The sequence below is a fragment of the Ipomoea nil genome, unplaced genomic scaffold (genome assembly GCF_001879475.1).
Source record: "Ipomoea nil cultivar Tokyo-kokei standard unplaced genomic scaffold, Asagao_1.1 scaffold2833, whole genome shotgun sequence".
Classification (NCBI taxonomy): domain Eukaryota; kingdom Viridiplantae; phylum Streptophyta; class Magnoliopsida; order Solanales; family Convolvulaceae; genus Ipomoea; species Ipomoea nil.
Genome location: NW_017619261.1, coordinates 1,494,431 through 1,514,537, shown reverse-complemented (window position 1 = coordinate 1,514,537; position 20,107 = coordinate 1,494,431). Strand labels below are relative to the sequence as shown.

The window sequence follows — 20,107 nt, the reverse complement described above, 5'->3', positions numbered from 1 at the left end:
AGTAGTAACAGCCATAGAGAAGTACTTGTGTGATGGTTCTAGGACATCAAATGTTATAACCTTGGAAAGAGAGTGTGGAGATGAACCTTTACTAACCACAACTTCACAGAGATAGTCTTGAAGCCTATTTGAAAACTGCATTTGTCTACTCGATCTTCTTGGTTGGATATCACCATTGCTGGTTGACTCATGTGAAGTATGATCACATTACTGTATCTCATGTACACTCTCATCATTATTTCTGCACATACCATCAGAATTAGAGTGTTGTGACAAAGTTTCCTGATTTTCCACCCTTTGCTGCTCCATTTTCGGTTCAGCTTCATGGTCTATGGTGGGTGCACCATAAGCAAAGGATTGATGTGAACCAGCCCCACCTTCATCCTCATTGGCAGTGGATAGCTGCACTCTGGAATTATCAAAAGAAGGCTCATAATGAAGCTGAGTGTTAGTAGGAATAATGGGAAGAGATGGACCATTCAACATAGGATCATGACCCTCATCTGATGAAAATTCCTGTGAAGAAAAGGGAAACACAGATTCATAGAACTTCACATTTCGTGACACAATTATGTTCTTTTCTTCTAAGTCATACATCAGATAGCCTTTAGTGTAGGCAGGCATGCCCACAAAGATACACCTCTTACTTCTTTGGTCCATTTTGTGCTTGGAGGGTGAGAGATTTGCAGCGTAGCAGAGACAACCAAAAGTCTTGAGACACATGAGATCAGGATCCTTTCCATATAATCTGTGAAAGGGGTTAGATAATTCAATGACTGGTGAAGGCAGTCGATTAATAATATACACAGCATGCATTACACATTGCCCCCAAAACTAAAGAGGCAAGGAGGCTTGAAACCGGATAGATCTTGCTACATTAAGAACGTGTTGATGCTTCCATTCAACTATTGCGTTCTGCTGTGGTGTATAAACGCAGGACTTTTGGTGAATAATTCCTTTCTCTGCAAAAAACTCAGCCATATTGAACTCTGCTCCGTTGTCAGTTCGAAAGGCTTTAATGATCTTCCCAAATTGAGTAAGAACCCACGCATGAAACTTTATAATGAATTGTCTTACTTCAGCTTTGCTTCTCATAAGGTGTAACCAAGTGAACCGTGAGTAGTCGTCAACCAAAGTTAAGAAATAACGTTCTCCTTTCAACGAGCAAACTGGAAATGGTCCCCATATGTCGGTATGAACAAGATCAAAGGCAGCCTTCGAAATTGTAACACTGAGGGGAAATGGTGATCTTTTATGTTTAGCAAGATTGCAAACATCACATACAGAATTTTTGACAGAAATATTCTTGATCTCTTTCAAAGAATGGAGTTTATTAAACGGGAAGTGTCCTAGTCTTTGGTGCCAAATCTCACTACTATTACATTGTGATGCTACGATGTTATGAGTAACTTTCTTTGGTCTTGGTGGTTCCACCGGCAAGTACAAACCACTTACAAGCTTAGCCAAACCAAGTGTCATTCCAAGAGCATCCTGAACCAAGCACTGCCCAGATGTGAATACAACATTATAACAAGTGTCGTGTAGGAGTTTACTCACAGAGATCAGATTAAACTGGAAGGATGGAATGTGCAAGACACCCTTCAACCATAGCTGCTCATTCAATTTAATATCCCTTATATGTTTGACAGATATAGACTTCCCAGTAGGCAGACTTACTTCACTATTATGCATGACATGATAATCATCATAGTAATCAGCAGAACACACTATGTGATCAGATGCTCCTGAGTCTAATATCCAAGTAGAGAACGATAACGTAACAGAATTAACATGAGTATTAGAAGACTTGCCTTCATTTGTCGAGCTGTCCTCGTAGAACCGAGGAGTTAGAGACACAGTAGCTGTGGTTTTGGCACCTTGAGTTTGTCCAGTTTGAATCTGAAGGAGAGAGATTAGCTTCCCCAATTGATCAGATGTGGTTGAGCCAGTACAATTGTTTGAATCCAAGCCGGTTGAACTGGAATTTGCAGCAGCCACTTGCCTTCCCTTTGACTTGTATCCCGGGATCCATCCCAGAGGATAACCGTGTTTCTTGAAACACTTATCTACAATATGCCCACTCATTCCACAAAATGTGCATTTCGCTGCCTTGTTTCCAATCCCATTCCTCTTGAAATTGTTAGGATTATAGGAATTTATGGCTGCTACGGTTTCACCTGAGACTTCCTGGTCTTGCTGCACTGCGTTCGCCTGAGAGAATTCAATGCTGCCTAGACTCAAGTTTTCCAAGGCAATCTGTCTTTCCACCTTTTCGGCCATAACAAAGATCTTATACACTTCAGGTAAGAGATCAAGGACCAAAATATTGGACTTAAAGTTGTTGTAGTCCTCATTGAGCCCTTGCAAGAAACGGATGACTTGATCTACATCCCGTTCCTTTCTGATCTGAGTAACAAAGTCACATGAACACTTCGGTTCACATTTGCAACACGGCAGAGGCCTTATGGCATTCATCCTTTCCCATAATGTTCGGCATCGCGTGTAATAGTCATTAACAGAAAATTTTCCTTACTTCAAACTATATATCTCATCTTGCAAAGCAGCGATCCTTTGTGCATCACATTGAGAGAATCGGCGCTCCAAATCTTCCCAGATTTCCTTGGCCTTATCCAAATGCATAATACTCTGCGCAATAATAGGATGAACGGATTTAAAAAACCACGAACATACCATGAGATTGCACCGTCTCCAAGCAGCGAACTGGAAGTGGTCTCTGGCCGGCGCGGTGATGCTCCCATCGACGATAGACCACTTATTCTTCACTTCTAAAGCAATTTTCATTGAAATCCTCCAGGATCCATAGTTTGCGTTGCCTAGCAATGGCGGACTAACCAAAACATTGTTCGGATTGTCACTGCTGCTGAAGTGGAGCGGATTCTCGAGATCTTCCATGGTTTGAGCTCTCTGTTGTTGGAATAGGTTCCTCTACGGAGTTTGAATCCTCTGTGGAGTCGTGACGGATGTTGCAAGCACCGGTGAGTGTGCAATTGACGCCGATCCTAGAGGCGCCTCCTGTTCTGGTTCACTGGTGACGACGGCGGCATAGGAGCTGAACTTGTTCATTTCGTCGAAGCTCAGCCGTAGTGCTCTGATACCATGATACAAAGAGTAAAGTTGAGGAGAGAAGATGAAATCTAGTTTATTCAAAAAATGGTCAACAACAGAGAGAGGAGAAGCTTATATTTACAAGAGGTATTGGTGGTTGATGGCGGTTACAACGGTGTAACAAAATAAAGAAGCTAAAATGACTACTCTATCCTTCTAGTTCTCAAACAATTGTAGTCATGAACAACAAGCCAATTATATCCAAATAACTCCTCCTGTTGTTGTTGAATTTCTTTGGTAGAATGAACAAGCAAAGAATGACAACCGTGCAACTCAATTAATTGCAAACTGTATAGTTCAACAAAAGTGGAAGGGATCTTCTCCAAATGAATACAATGTTTAATGATGAGGCGCTCTAAGATAGGGAAAGCATCCTCAGTAGCTGTCCACTGCATCAACTCCATTTCTTGAATGAGCAGTACTTTTAATTTAGGAAACCAATCTCCAGTATGTTCCCAATGTTGTCCTTTACAAGCTCCAAACTTGAGTTTTAGAACCTCAAGATTTGGCAACATACCAATAACTTCCATAGCATCCCATGGCAGCAAAGTTCCCTTCAATGTCAACATTCTGAGTTGTACTGGAAAAGCACTTGCATGTGGAAGTATAATAGGATCATCATGATGGCTATTAATTTTTAGTTTCTCAAGCTTCTGTAAATTTATAAGATCATTCAACCAATTTTTAGTCCAAGAATCAAATTTCTCCACCCACCTCGGTATGAAAATTCCCATCACTTTCGCATTTGGAATTCTCAAAAATACTTGCTTTTTGCATTGGGAAGGGCGTAGCCAATAAATTGTCTGCAAGTACTCTTGAACAACACTCGGAATATCGAACATAAACACCCTGCTAAATTGTAGATGCCTCAACATTGGCATCCTCCAAATTTGATGTGCCTTTGTTGGATAATACTCCACAAATCTTTCTTCTTTTGTAAGAAGCACAAGAGTTTGTAGATTAAACTCTCTTTCGACTTCCACATTTCCAATTGGCTACAGAAGTCTATGTTCACAGTTAAGTATCTCAAAAGAATTAGATCATCAAAACCCATACTAGTAAACAACAAATGCCAATCAAAGCAGGGAGTACCACTTAGATCCAATACTCTCAACATCTTGAAATCTGAAATTTGGTCAATAAACCAATTTGAACAAAACAATAAAATGGATCGAGATCTATTATCGTCAAGTGAAACATTATTCCTTGTTTCAATACTTACCCAACGACGATAAATATGTAAGTTACCAAAATGTCCATCTACAACATGTAAGAGGTCCTCCTCCATTGCTTTCCTCTTACAGAAGTCATGTACTATGTCATGCACCTTACATGTCTTAATCTTGCCATCTAAGCTAGTTTTGTCAATCAAAACTAAACTCCTACATACAAGTTCTTTTAGAAAATCATCAGCAACTTCTTCTAAGCTCTTTTGACCTTCTACTTTCACAAACCCTTCTGCTATCCATAATTTAATAAGTTCTTTCACAGGAATTCGATCTCCTTGGAAACCCATAGTGACTCATTGATTGCTCGTGCAAGTCCAGCAACTATAACAATTGCAAAAGGCAATCCCTTGAAATAATTGAGAATGTGTATCCATATTGCCTCGACTTCTGAGCGCAATCTTACAGGGTGAATCTTTTGGAGAAATAAATCCCAACTTTCTTCTGAATTTAAAAAAGGCAAGTTTAGAGAACAATAAGTATACGATCTTGCCACTCCATCATGTCGACTGGTCAACAATATTCTACTCCCATTACAATCTTCTGGAAATGACCCTTGAATGTCCTCCCAATGGTTACTATTCCATATGGCATCTAGAACAATCAGATACCTCTGACCAAGTAACTGTTGGCGTACTAGGTTAGGTAGGTCGTCGTTGACTTGATGGATGAATTCTTTCTGTTTTGGCTCAATACACAACAAAAGCTCACGAAGCATTCTACGTCCGTCATATGTTGCAGATGTAGACATAGTTGCCCAGGCAAGAACATCAAAATGAGATATAACTAATGGATCTTGGTACAAGCTTGGAGCAAAAGTTGTCTTACCTATTCCCGCCATGCCAACGATTGGTATAACCAGTCTTTCTTGAGATTTGTCATCAAGGAGTAACCGTTTGATACGTTCCAACTCAGCAGTGCGCCCTACCATTGTGCTCTGAAGCTCTAAGGCTGTGTGAAGGGAGGAACTACTACTACTACTTTCAATCCTTTCCCTCGATGAAAGAATACCTCTCATTTGCGAATATTCTTCCCTCACGGAATTTGTCAACTCTTCAATTGCATTTCCCAAGATGTAATGAGAGCTTTTAGCAAGAGTACTCGTACTCTGCCTTTGGCTACAACTCTCAATTACTTTGGATTCAATTTCATCTTCTATTCTCAGGGCAACATCTTTAAGCCTTGCTTTCCAGTCTTGCATCGGCACGTCTTCATCAGCGTTGAATTGATTCTCAGATTTCTCAAGAAACTCAACCAACTCACGTAGCCTTCCATGGAGTGCTTCCGCTGCGTTTGTGTCGTCAAGAACGACATGTGGGTTGGGTGGTAAGAACTGAAGCTCTACCGTTCGCATCAGTGAAGTCACGGCGAACCAGGCCATATCTTATTTTCCTCCATCTGCTGTATCTTATTTCTTCTTTTAGTTTGTGATTATGTTTGTAAACTGACAGTGATCTGATCTGATATACACTATTTCTCTTTCTCCGCTGTTGACTTTTGAGGGTGTTGAACTGCTCAATGCGATTGATTCATAATCAAATAATTCAAGTGGAGATTTAAAAAAGGAAAATATAAGGGGTCGTTTACTTCATTTCTCTATTTTTCCATTTCCAGTTTTCCATTCTTCCATTTCTCCAGTTTTCCTTTTCCATTCTTCCAGTTTTCCATTTCTCCATTCCTCCAATTTTTTATTTTTCTAATTTTCTATTCTATTAAAAACAATCATCCCATACAGTATTTGTATATTTCTACAACAAAGATAATAATAATAACAACAATAATAATAATAATAATAATAATAATAATAATAATAATAATGATAATAATAATAATAATTTAATAATTTAATAATAATAATAATAGTAATAATGATAATAATAATTTAATAATAATAAGAATAGTAATAATTTAATAATAATAATAGTAATAATTAATAATAACAACAAAAAATTTGTGTATATAAGTAGGAGGAAAAAGAAAAAGAAAAGAGATAATAATAATAATAATAATAATAATAATAATAATAATAATAATAATAATAATAATAATAATAGTAATAATGATAATAATAATTTAATAATAATAATAATAATAGTAATAATTTAATAATAACAACAACAAATTTGTGTATATAAGTAGGAGGAAAATGAAAAAGAAAAGAGATAATAATAATAATAATAATAATAATAATAATAGGAAGATGTGAAGAAGAGGCACGCCATAGTAAAAATAAATAGCAGAGATAAAGCTGAGGCGCCAACAAGGTTCGAACCTTGGACTACTGAATATAAGTAGCACTATTCACCCGCGTCTTTCCATTTCTCCATTTGGAGAAACTTGTTTAGAACTTCTCCAAATATCTCCAAATTCCTTATGGAATGCGGAAAATGGAGATGGAAAATAGTTTTGGAGAAATAAATTTAGTAAACAACATCTCCAATTTTCATTTTTCCACTTCTCAATTTCTCCATTTTTCTGGAAAATTTTCCATTTTTCCAAGTTAGTAAACGACCCCTTATATGCTTAACTTCTACTCTCTCTTACAAATCATAGGCTCTTTTTCTTAGATCCACATAATGAAAATATCATATCCTATTCTTAATTGTCACATCATGTGGTAGAACTTTTTAAAAAAAGAGTAAATAGCCAAAATGGTCCCTCGACTATAGCTAAATTCACAAATTAGTCCTCGACTTTCAATTTCAACCAATTAAGTCCTTAACTTTGTAATTTTGACACGATTTGGTCCTCCATCTATTTGACTGTTTGTTGACCGTGATCAACGATCTTCAGAAGAACCTTCAGCTCTCTTCGGAGCACGTGGAGGCCTCCAGGATGACGTTGCACCGGTTCTGAAACACGTCATCTTCTTCGCTCTGGTACGAACTCAACTACATTGAATCCAAAGGGAGGATGAAGAAAGGCGACCGGATTTGGTAGATTGCTTTCGGCAGTGGATTCGAATGTAACAGTGCGGTCTGGAAATGCAACCGGAACCTTAAAAAACCGACGATGGACCATGAAATTACATATATATCCTCAAAAATCACAGTCAACAAACGGTCAAATAGACAGATGACCAAATTGTGTTAAAAATACAAAGTTAAGAACTTAATTGGTTGAAATTGAAAGTCGAGGACCAATTTGTGAATTTAGCTATAGTCGAGGGATCATTTTGGGTATTTACTCTTTAAAAAATGATCGGTTATGTACGGTGATGTATTATTTAAACTCGTTTTCCTAGTCAACACGTTTTCGATCAGTTCCTCGTAAGGTGTCTAAATAATCTTTGTTTTAAAGAATGAGAAAATATTCAAATACATCCCTAAACTTTATATGAAAAGTTAATTAGGACTGTGAATTTTTTAAAAATTTACAATTCAATCTTTGAACATGCTATTTTTGTGCACATTGAAGCATTAAAACGATTAATGACTTGCAATAACAAGTCATTAGGGTTCCGGTGGAACTCCAACGACACTCTAGCAATTAATTAAATCCAGCGATCGACATCGTCGCTGATTTCCTTTGAAGAAGGCGACCAGCATATCGCCTACTCCAATTAAAAAAAAAAAAAAGTCATTAGCTGGGTCGCTTTCTCCGACCATTGGCACTACTACAATAGGCAAATTTTTATTTGTCGAAGCAGTGTTATGCAATTTTTAAAAAGAGCAAATACCAATTTTGGTCCCACGAGTATTAGCAAAATGACAGTTTTGGTCAACATGTTTAATTTCTATCAATTTTCATCCATAAATATTGTTTTAGTGTCAAAATTCATCACGCCGGTCAATCATTCGTTTAAGCCATGCCGAAATCTAAAATTTTTAATGGTATTTTTGTCCTTTTCAACTTAAGATCCCAATTTGAACATGAATAATAAGATTTAAGCCCTAAGATCGATCCCAATTTGCAGTTCTCCTCCTCATCCTACCTTAATTTGAGTATGAGAACTGTAAATTGTGATCGATCTTAGGGCTTAAATCTCTTTATTCATGCTCAAATTGGGATCTTAATTTAAAAAAGATGAAAATATGCTTAATAATTGCATATTTCGGACACATATTAAACAGATGGGTGACCGGTGTGATGAATTTTGACACTAAAATAATAGTCGTGGATGAAAATTGGTATTAAAACAATAGTCGTGGATAAAAATTGGTAAAAATTAAATATGTAGACCAAAACTGTCATTTTACTAATACTCGTGGGACCAAAAATTGACATTTGCTCTTTTAAAAAATGTATAACACGATTTCAATAGAGACGCTTTTTCTTGTTTCATCTGCTTCGTAAATTTTTTTTTTTTTTTCCGTTGTGGTTATGATTCTGGAAGCCCTTCGTAGGGTCAAACCAAAGGTAGATCCTCTGTTTTATGTTTCCTCTGCCTCCGGTGAACGCATAGGCCTCTGACATTGTTCGATGATAAGTGATAACGGCCACAAAATCATTAATTATTATTGAACTAAGAGCATCCACATCAGTTGGAGAGATTTAGGAGTTATTTGTGGGCCCCAGCATCCACCTCATTCTCCACTATCTCACTCCATCACAAATAACTCTTCTCCACATCAGTTGGAGAGATTTAGGAGTTATTTATGGATCCCACTATTTAACTCACTATATTTTAATTATTTCTTTATCCATTTTATTTATAAATTTATATTTCAAGAAAATTTCAGAAAAAAAAAATTTCAAGAAAATTCATTAAATTTCAAGAAAATCCTTTTCTTTTACAAAGATCAGTGGATACAAAATATTCTCAGAAAAAAAATTATAAAATTGAAAAAAAAAATCCACCTCAAATTTACACTCCCTATATAAATACACACCGCCCAGAGGTCTCCACCTCCTTCTCGACACCGGCAAAACACTTCCCAATGGCGAGCCATTTCCACACTATCCACCTACTAGAATACCCATTTTCATTTTCCACTAAAGAATCTCTGCCGGCCTGGAATAACATCGTGTGTAGCAGGAAGAGCTCAAGAATCAGAGTCTCCGATGGAGGAGAGGACTTGTCGTATTTGGACATGTGGAAGACGACGATGGATCGCGAGAGGAAGTCTCTGGATTTCCAGAAGATCGTGGAGAACAGTAGAAAATCCAGCGACGATGAAGACGACGACGGCGCCGACGAGGAGGACAGCCCGGAAGCGATGGAGAGGAAGAGCAACGAGTTCCAGGAGATTCTCGAGTTCTCACTGCTTTATTTTTTTTATTTTTTATTTTTTTATTTTTCTGACAATATGCCTTCATTTGCAGGACAAATATTTTCCAATTATCTCCACTCCACATTAGCTATTATCTCTTGTAGGAAAGAATGCAAACTGAAATATCTCCTTATTATCCACTAGTGTGGATGCTCTAATTCGGGTGTTTTACATAGAATGTTGTGAATATTGTATCTGTAACATTATCCATCATTAGTATTACTATTATTACTATTATTACTATTATTATTACTATTATGCGGTGCAAACTATTTAGGTAGGTTGGTTAAGACTTAATATTTAATTAGTATGACGTAATTAGTCACCTATATTGATGGGATGTAGACATAAGAATTCCTAAGTCCTCAGAGTGCTCATTTAGTGATTCATATATCATTCAAAGTACTAAGAGTAGTGAAAAAAGAAAAAGAAAAAAAAAATGTGCTCTATATTTATGTTAAGGGAAAATTGTAATTAATTTATGCTCTTTCATAATTTGTCAATTATCAATATCACTCATGAATTATTAGTGGTGTAAATGTAACCTTTTAAAATTTTTTTTAAATGATACATATATTGTTCCCTATAGTATAAATGTTGTCCCTCAATTTTCAAAATGATATATATTGCCCCTCAAGTACCATACAGAAAAGACAATATATATACTATTTTAAAAATTAAAAGGTTACATTTACACCACTAATTATTCAGATATGACATTTATAATTGACATAGTATAGAAGAACATAAATTACAATTCTCCCTTTTATGTTAATTCTGCAGCAGCCTGAAGGGAGGACTAATAGTGATTCACTATCCACTGGTGGCTGGACAAGCATTCAAGCAACACCAAAAAAAAAAAAAAAAAAGTATGGTTGGAGGGTAGTAGGTTATTTATGTTATCACGCAAAATGTGTGTACGTGTATTAATGTGCTTGATATGTGAAATCGTTATGTCATGGAACTGTGTTCACCATCCATGGTGAACACGGTCCCAACGATGTTAGTACACCGTTATTTTTATTTTTATTTTTTTTCTTAATTAATCGCGTGATTTTTCTTTTTCATTTTCACATTTCGTGGTTTCACTTTAATTTGAGGTGAGCAGTGATTTCAGACATTCATAAATTATGAATCCATGCCTGCACATTCACTTTGGAACCATGCCTACACATTCCCGTCCGAAACCATGACTGCTCCTCTGTAGCGCAAGCTTCTTCAACATTCATAAATTATGAATTTTCTGTTATGAGATTATGAATTTTCTGTTATGAGATTATGAATTTACAGTAAATTCATAATCTCATAACAGAAAATTCATAATTTAATAAATATTTTTCTTTTATGCGATTATGAATTTTCTGTTATGAGATTATAAATTTTCTGTTATGAGATTATGAATTTACAGTAAATTCATAATCTCATAACAGAAAATTCATAATTTAATAAATGTTTTTCTTTTATGCGATTATGCATTTTCTGTTATGAGATTATGAATTTACAGTACATTCATAATCTCATAACAGAAAATTCATAATCTGACCAAACGCGCGCCGTTAACACTACATTCGCGATTTTTTTTTTTATGTAAAAACGGTGCCGTTTGGACCCGTGTTCCCAGGGCATAATTTGCCTTGATATGTGTGCCCAGCTGTAATAATTGCTTTTAATTCTTCAACATTACATATCATTGCATATATACTATATATATATATACTTCCGTATAATTGAAATGCGTGCAATATGTTTATTTTTGAATGAATTATATGCAATTTGCTTGGGCTGCTGAATCTTTTTCCGCATTAAGAATTCTTATTTTATTTAATTTCTTTTGGAAATCATTTTTCTCAAACCTACTGCCTATTCTTTCAATCATTATTGTGTGAACCATAATAAAAAGTACATTTTTAATATGCTAATGGTATATTATTTTATATAATGTACCTTCAGTATAAAAATAATCTATCTTCAATACAAAAATAATGTATTTTTAAGTTTTAATATATTAAAAATATACCTGATATTTATGGTTCATACAATTGTGTGGACCATAATTTGCCCTATTCTTTTTCATCGTCGATGTTTGATTTCTCCGTCTATCAGCTGCGCCAGCAATCGCTGAACAAGTTTCGATCTTACGTCGTTTTCATCTCCAGTTTCTAGCACCCGATGATCGTAGTGCAATATAGTAGATTGTGGAACAAACAAAAATAAATTTATTTAGGGTCATCCTCAGGGGTTGGATTTAGGCATAACCGATGAAATAACTAGCACAAAGGCGAAGCATTCTTTGGAAGCTAAGCAGACAGATAAACAAAGGAAGAATAATGGTGAAAATTGTTATAAATATTATTATTATTATGGCCATTATCACAAGACCTTTCATTTGCCTTATATTTATTCCATTATTTATGTTATAGAAAATGAAGGGTTATATGGATGTATATATATACATGTTCAAGGCATAATGAAAGAGTGAACTTGTGTTCTTGAGTTTTATATTCTTGTGTTATATTTTTCTCTCTACTCTTCCATTCCATATTGCAATATTCTTCATACATACAATCGATGCGTTACCGTACAACTATCACGCGAGAACTAACAAGTTGATAGGCCGAAATTACAACACGTTATCAGCACGAATTGCCAACATATTCCTCGGTGAACGGTATGTTCGGACATGTTATAATACATGTTTTTATACTAGGCAAGCATGTTCATAGGATTCATATAATACATGTTTTATATGGCACATGTTGATTCTACACCTCTTGATATGATTATGAAATGCATGATTGATATGATACATATTGATTCTAAAATTTGAAATATGAATTGCTCATACTGGTTCATATATATATGATTGTGTAAATTCTTGAATATATATTTCCAATTTTATTTTTGATTCTTAAAATTGAAAGAAAAGCATGTGATATATATGTTTGTGTAAATAGATGGGGCTTTTCGTACGAAGATGCAATGTATGTATACATATTATTTTCATTTCGCATACTTTGTATGTTATATACCCTATGATGTAGTGCATTATTATGTTTTTATGATATGTCGTTTGTATGTGATTAGCAATTAGTTTTTGTGCCTGATTAGGCAATGAATGAATGATTTTTAATTAAGATTGTTAAAGTTTATTTCGTGGAAGCTTAAGAGTGAGTAAGACTTTAAAGCTTAATTGATGACTTGGGAGCATCAATTCGGTGTATTGGAGAATGAAACACCACTCGTTGCCTGTAGCGCGAGTTGATGCTATAAACACGAGTTGATGCTTGCTGCATCAATTCGGTGTTTTCGCACCGATTCGTGCCTTGTTGCTTGTAGCACGAGTTGATGGTATAAACACGAGTCGATGCTTGTTGCATCAATTTGGTGTTTGCCTCACCAATTCGTGTTGCACCATTTCGATTTTTGTGTATATTCGAAAGATCAATTTGTTTTCTGATTTTATCTTTTGACTTCATCTCAGAAAGTTCATTTTGCATCTAGAAGATGTTAGATTCCTTATTTTGCTATAAACATGTGATATTATGAACGTATATGAGAATATATGATATATGTTTTGTAGATTACGTCTTCCATTGTCAAATGTGAATTTATTGAACTCGCTTATGAAGGAAGCAATTGTTGGGTTCTAGATATTGAAATTTATTTGGCATCCAGAGAATTGAGCCAAGCTTTTTTTGCTAAGTCACAGAGCGTCGATGTCCAGAAGGCACAAGCTCTCATTTTCATATGTCACCACTTGAACCACCATCTTAAAAATGAGTATCTGATTGAAAAAGAACCCCTTGAATTAATGGAAGTCCCTGAAGGACTATTCCGACCAAAAGTCATCAAATGTTCTTCCCCAAGACACATTTTGACTAGTTTAATCTCATGTTTAATTTTAAGATTATAAGTCAGTGATTAACTATAATTCAGCTATGCACAAAATAGTCTCAGAAGTGAAACTCTAAACAAGAAGTTTTAGAGAAATATTTAATTGAAAAGACATTGCCAACTTTTCATGTGAGTAATTTGTACTCCAGCAGTAGTACAACACAAAATTATGAGAAGTATCCTAAGCTGATTTGAGCACTCCTTGTGGCTAAGAAACATAACTAGTTGTTGATGAAGAATCAAAATGCATGTCTGGTTGATTTTGCACAGGTGCCTGAAGCACATAATGTTACCTAGTTGAGTAACTTCATAAGGGGTTGTGGTCGAGATTATAACCAGTGTGGTATGAGTTTCAAGCTCAGAATAAGAAATAAAGTGATCAAGATATTCAAGGACGACCAAACTTATCGAGGCAAAATCTTAGCCAGAAGCAGATTTGCTAACAATGTGGGTCTGAAGGGCATTGATCCCTACGTGCCGCACACCAAAGCATTTGGTCATCGGAGAATGAACATCATCTTGATGATTCTAGCTAATTTGCCTGAAGCAAATATTGCGATAAATTGTGATAATGAAATGATAAGTTATTGATGAAGAAATGATTAGTGTCATGATAATGTTTGAGTAATTCATGAAAATATATTCATGGACAAAAAGGTTAGCTCATGCCTGAAGCATGACGTATCCGAGAAGTAAACTCATGCTTGAAGCATCCGAGAAGTTAGTTTATGCCTGAAGCACTCGAAAAGTTAATTCATGGCCGCAATAACTTATTGCGTAACCGAGGAGTATATACACTCCAAATGTGTTTTTGAGTGCAAAGTTATTTTTGGAGGCAAATTATTATGAGTGCAAAGTGACCTTACTTTGCTGATTTTTCTTGCTAATTTTACTACTCGAATTGACTATTCAAAAAGTTTACCTCTCTAAGCTTACATCTCTAAGCTTACCTCTGTAATCTTGCTTCTCGATTTACTTCTTGAAATTTTACTTTCTGGAACTTTATTTTCCAGAGGAAGTTTACTTCTCAGATTTAATTCTCTTAGTTTGCCTGCTTATTTATATATGGAAATTTTTCTCATGCATGCAACATAACTCTCGTATGCAATTGACTGGCTGCTAATTCAAAATTGAATTATTATTTGTTCCATAAATCTTATATCAATCCCGGAAGGATTGCTATTATCAACAAATTATGATAATCATCTTTTGACTAAATTTAAGATGTCAACATGACAAATCCCTTTCCGACTATGGCTTAGTGCAATTCTGTGTTGTTTAAGGAGTGGTATACTCCTTTATAAGAATGATCTTTGACTTATGCCATACATGATATGATTGATTTAGATGTTATTGGTTTGGAAGATAGAATGGATCATATCATATCAATTTGCCTGAAGCAAACGAAGGACTAAATTATTTCATATTAGTTTGCCCGAAGCAAATGAGGGAATGAATTATATCATGTGAATTTGCACGAAGCAATTCCCAAACCAGTGAGTGAACTAATGTAAAGTTGAGGATAAGGATTTTTGGGAGATCTTGAAGATATAGTTTATTTGACAAGCTTCACAGCTTCCCTATGATTGTTGTGTACCCTTGTAATATCAATTGATATGTATGCTTTCATATCTGATTATATATTTTATTCTTGTTGGGGACATCAGTTTTATATGCTATTGTGGTTATCACAATCTAACCTACTGCATATCATAATTATTTCCCCTAGAACCTAGTACGTGGTATAAAACAAAACATTTCCCATCTGCGTTTTATTCACAGTGTGCAGTCTTTTTCCTATATCACCACCATAGCGTACCTTTGTGGGCATGTATATGTTGATTATAAACCTCCGTCTGTTATTTAAATTCTTAGAGCCCATGATAAGGGATCAATATATAATTAGGTACGCTGACTGCACACTTTATGAAGATCATTTCACGGCATTAGGGGGAGATAAGATCTCAAATTTTATAGAATGCCGAGAAATTCTATGAATGATTGATCTTCAATATTTAAACCCACGTGCTAGGTAGACTGAACTAGAAGTTCAGAAGAAGTAAACTGAACTAGAAGTTCAGTAGATAATTAATCTGCCAATATATATACTCATGAGTGACTAGGTCCTATATATTTTCCCCAACGTGGACCATATATATCTACCAATGCTCCTTGATGCTAGAAGCGTGGAGACATGTTGGTATAATCCGCGGAAAGCTAAATCTAGTAGAAAATGGTGTCATTCTTGAAATCGCTTAAAGAAGTATGTCCTACAGATATTCGTCCAGAAGACATTCGTTTGGAAGGCGAAAAACCCAGTAAAATTATAGGTGCACCCAAAATCATAATATTGGGATGCGGAACGACCAGATAAAAATACCTTTGGGAAATGGCTAGAGTCTGGTTGAATTAGAAATTGCCATTATTTTATATATATGGGAGAAATTTATGAAAAATGTTATAGTTGTCGACAACACAATTGCCTTATAAATTGCTCTTAGTATATGAGAATCTGGATCCAGAGCTAGGCACCAGTAGTGCCTTGATTTTTTTTACGTATAAAAGAGCAATTAAGGCATGTACAGCTCAGCTCGCTAAAACTGTATTCTCTTTATAACACGTACACCATTTAATGTTAACCCTGTAGGTTACAAATGGGTGTTTGTACGAAAGAGAAATACAAACAATATGGTGGTATGATATAAAGAGAGACTGGTAGCTTAAGGGTTTACGCAGAGACCCTGAATTGATTTTGATCAAATATTCTCTCCCACAACATATGGCATTACGTTCCGCAAATTAACATTATTGGCAGTGAATTATGAATTTAGATATGCAGTTGATGAACGTCATGACCGTAATTTACTGGTCATTAGACGCTAATATTTATTTGTAAATCCCCGATGGATTCAACACTTTTGGAATGTGGAAAGTGAAAATCTCAACGTGTATCATTAAAATACTAAAGTCTTTGTATGACTTGAATATTATTGACTGAGTTTTTTCCTCCCGAAGAAGGAATGTATAAATAATATGTACCATTATGTGTTCGTTAAAGAATTGCTAATGGAGTTATTTATTTATCATCTCAGTCGATATTGACGGTTTAAATATCATCGAAACACATAGAGAGCTTGGTGATATTAGCTCATGCCGAAAGATGGAGTTTTAAAATAAAAGACTTGGAAATCCAAGTATTGTCCGACCTGAAGATCGAGCTTCTCCTTGAAGAAGTTTTATACACCAGTTAGCCTATTTAAAAAAATATCTTGAAGATGTTTTATATAGACAAGTATTATTTACTTATCACACAAACGGTTGTCCAATAATCTCTTGAAGTAGATAAATGACCATTTAGACTCGAAGGTTATAATGAGGATATTTAGGGACCGGAAGTCCATTACTTCATTGCTATTGGAGCACTATTATTGAACTAGAAGTTCCATAATCGCATCAGGCCTGATATTGAATTTGCGATGAAATTGCTAGCAAGATTTAGTGCTTCTCCCTACAATGAAAATTGGAATGGTATTTAACATATCCTCCAACACCTTCGAGGTACAAAGATTTTGACGTTTATGTGAGAAACCAATATGTGGTTTTGATGGACAACTTGGGCATTAGCTCTTTTATTTTATCCCTATGATGCCAAGTTCAGAACTGGTTATGTTATATTTTTACCCCCAATGTCCCATATGAGGACAAATAAGATTGTGTTGCACAAGCAAGTAATAGTTTTGTTAAGGGGAACCTTACAAAACATGTTGCACCTAAATCCTTCTACACACATGAACTCTAGAAGAGTTGTAAAATTCTTATTGAGAATGTTTTCCCCACTGAACAATCTTGCAGATATGTTCACTAAGTCTCTGCCTACATCCACTTTTGAGTAATATGTTCATAAAATTGGGATGCGTGGGCTTAGAAGATTGTTATCTTCAGGGGGAGCGACAACGCCTAGCTGTGCTAGAATGGACAATCTAGAGGACTTTTGATATCCTGAATATTATGCTACGAAAGCATATGGTTGTACTCTTTTTCCCTTAGCTAAGTTTTTCCCACAGGGTTTTCTTAAGCTAAGGTTTTTAATGAGGCAACCGATGTTGGTGCACTTGAGTGGATAGTCCTGAAGAGTCTTGAAATCTTGAAGATTATGCCCAGAAGGCTTATGTTTGTACTCTTTTCCTTGGCTAAGTTTTTTTCCCACTGGGTTTTCTTAGGCTAAGGTTTTTAATGAGGCAACCGGTGCAACACATGGATCAACATACTTCGTGTACTCTTTTCCTCGTCTAGGTTTTTCCCACTGGGTTTTTCTAGCGAGGTTTTTAACGAGGCATGAGTATAGTTTGATAATGGCCAAGGGGGAGTGTTATAAATATTATTATTATTATGGCCATTATCACAAGACCTTTCATTTGCCTTATATTTATTCCATTATTTATGTTATAGAAAATGAAGGGTTATATGGATGTATATATATACATGTTCAAGGCATAATGAAAGAGTGAACTTGTGTTCTTGAGTTCTACATTCTTGTGTTATATTTTTCTCTCTACTCTTCCATTCCATATTGCAATATTCTTCATACATACAATCGATGCGTTACCGTACAACTATCACGCGAGAACTAACAAGTTGATAGGCCGAAATTACAACAAAAATCAATGAAATAATAAAACAGGGATCGGAATGAACATAAATTGATTTTATGCCAAGACTAAGGATTAAATGATATAAAACTTAACCTCAAGTTCAAAAATTGTCAACAGCAATTCAATGAACTAATTAACACGCTATTCTCGTGATCCAATGTTAGGCCGGATCGAAATATGTTGATTGTCCAACGTGACGCTACCAATCCCCTCATTAGGCTCAAACAATCTTGACCTTTAATATTTCTTACTCTCGTAAGTGAACTAGGTTGTGATTTTGCATTTTCCATTAAAATATTATTCCAATTATTGCTGCCATTTACAGACATCTCGAAATATGCAACACTATTGTTACCGCTCTGACCATTTGAATGTGCAACACGAACAACATTCATTGTTCCACCTTTCGTGAAATTCATCGACTTATTCATTAAAAAAATCGATTTTAAGATTATAGGACAAATAAGCTGATTTTACAAAAATAATACATACATACATACATACATACATACATACATATATATATATATATATATATATATATATATATATATATATATATATATATATATATATATATATATATATTACCAAATATTTTGAAAATATATATTCTAAAATATATAATTCGAAAACTATATATACACACACATCCTTTATATAATAAAGCTATATGGTTTGGGAAATAATTAATTTTACAATTAATGCCACAACATCTTTTATTATTAAAAAAAACACATTAAATAGCTATATATTATATAATCATATAAAAAATATACTTTTGAAAAATAAAATAGCTATATATTATATAATCATATAAATATGTGTTCAATTAGAGTTTAAATTTACACATACAAAATTTGAAATTTGCTTTCCAAATGTAATTATCTTTTTTTTTTTTTTTTTTTTTTTTTTTTTTTTGTAACCAAATGTAATTATCTTAGTTATTATTCGTATTGTGAAAATTATAATATAGATGAAATACAATTAAGAATAAATCAATATAATTATGTAAATTCTCTCTATAAGTTTATTTGAATATGCACATAATTAGAGATTATATTTATCATACAAAATTATAATTTTAATTTTAATTGTAATTTTGTATTTTATAAAAATAATAAATACTTGACCAATGAAAGCTTAAAAATATTATTATATTAAATAATTTAAAATATTTTAATTTTTCTATTTTTTATTTATATTTATAATAACATAATTTTTTTCCGTGCATCGTGCGGGTGAATTACTAGTAATATACATATAACACAAATAGGGATTTATAATCTTGAAGATTATAATCCCAACCAACATATATATATATATATATATATATATATATATATATATATATATATATATATATATATATATATATATATATATATATATATATATATATATATATATATATATATATATATATATACTAGTTTTTTACGCGCATTGCGCGATTGGGATAATGCCCAATGCTTTTTTGTTAAATAAGTACTTTAAAGTATATTAAGGCAGGATTATATTGAAATTGTTCATGCATAGATAATTGAATGTTGAATTTGCGTATTTAAATAGGTAATTCTTCTCCCAAAGGTTGAGTCCCCAACCCAAAGGGCCCCCCGCACTCCGACCCGACAGAGCATTGTGGGAAGTTGTAAATCACAGTGACTCAATGGTTCAGCAAACAGGGCCAAATGCTGATACGCACAAGGAATCTGCCCACTTTGGACATAATTCCCGCACTGCTGCCGCCGAGGTTCAAACCTTGGTCTCTTCTCCCAAATACTACCCACTAAACCATTGAGCTAAGCCCGTGCGAGTTAAATAGGTAATTCTAAGTTTACAAATGCAAGATAATATAGTCAATATTGATTATAATTGTCAATAAAATAATTGTATAGGTATGGTTGAAACCAAATACGGGACATAAGGGAGAACAAATAAAAATTAGGGCATAAAATATGAAATATATACTAATATTGTTTGAGGAGATTCCGAC

The 20,107-nt window shown here is 34.4% G+C and overlaps 1 protein-coding gene across 1 annotated transcript; it reads right to left on the bottom strand.

The window, feature by feature from the left end:
* Positions 1-2,946: 2,946 nt before the first annotated feature.
* LOC109159544 (putative late blight resistance protein homolog R1A-10) lies at positions 2,947-17,348 on the bottom strand. The gene is made up of 6 exons (XM_019307645.1): positions 17,337-17,348; positions 13,151-13,152; positions 4,616-5,846; positions 4,349-4,508; positions 3,296-4,121; positions 2,947-3,155 (listed from the first exon to the last, which is right to left on the bottom strand). Exons 3-6 carry the CDS (start codon positions 5,731-5,733, stop codon positions 2,947-2,949), a joined length of 2,313 nt encoding a protein of 770 aa, XP_019163190.1. The 5' UTR covers positions 5,734-5,846; positions 13,151-13,152; positions 17,337-17,348.
* Between the last annotated feature and the right edge of the window lie 2,759 nt (positions 17,349-20,107).

What these genes read in the sequence shown, in the direction of transcription:
- LOC109159544 (XM_019307645.1), bottom strand. Translation starts at nt 5,733, where the DNA reads ATGGCCTGGTTCGCCGTGACTTCACTGATGCGAACGGTAGAGCTTCAG. An exon ending in TCCAAGGAGATCGAATTCCT is followed by an intron (nt 4,509 to 4,615) that starts GTGAAAGAACTT and finishes ACTTGTATGTAG; the next exon opens with GAGTTTAGTTTTGATTGACA. An exon ending in TGTTGTTCATGACTACAATT is followed by an intron (nt 3,156 to 3,295) that starts GTTTGAGAACTA and finishes TGAATAAACTAG; the next exon opens with ATTTCATCTTCTCTCCTCAA.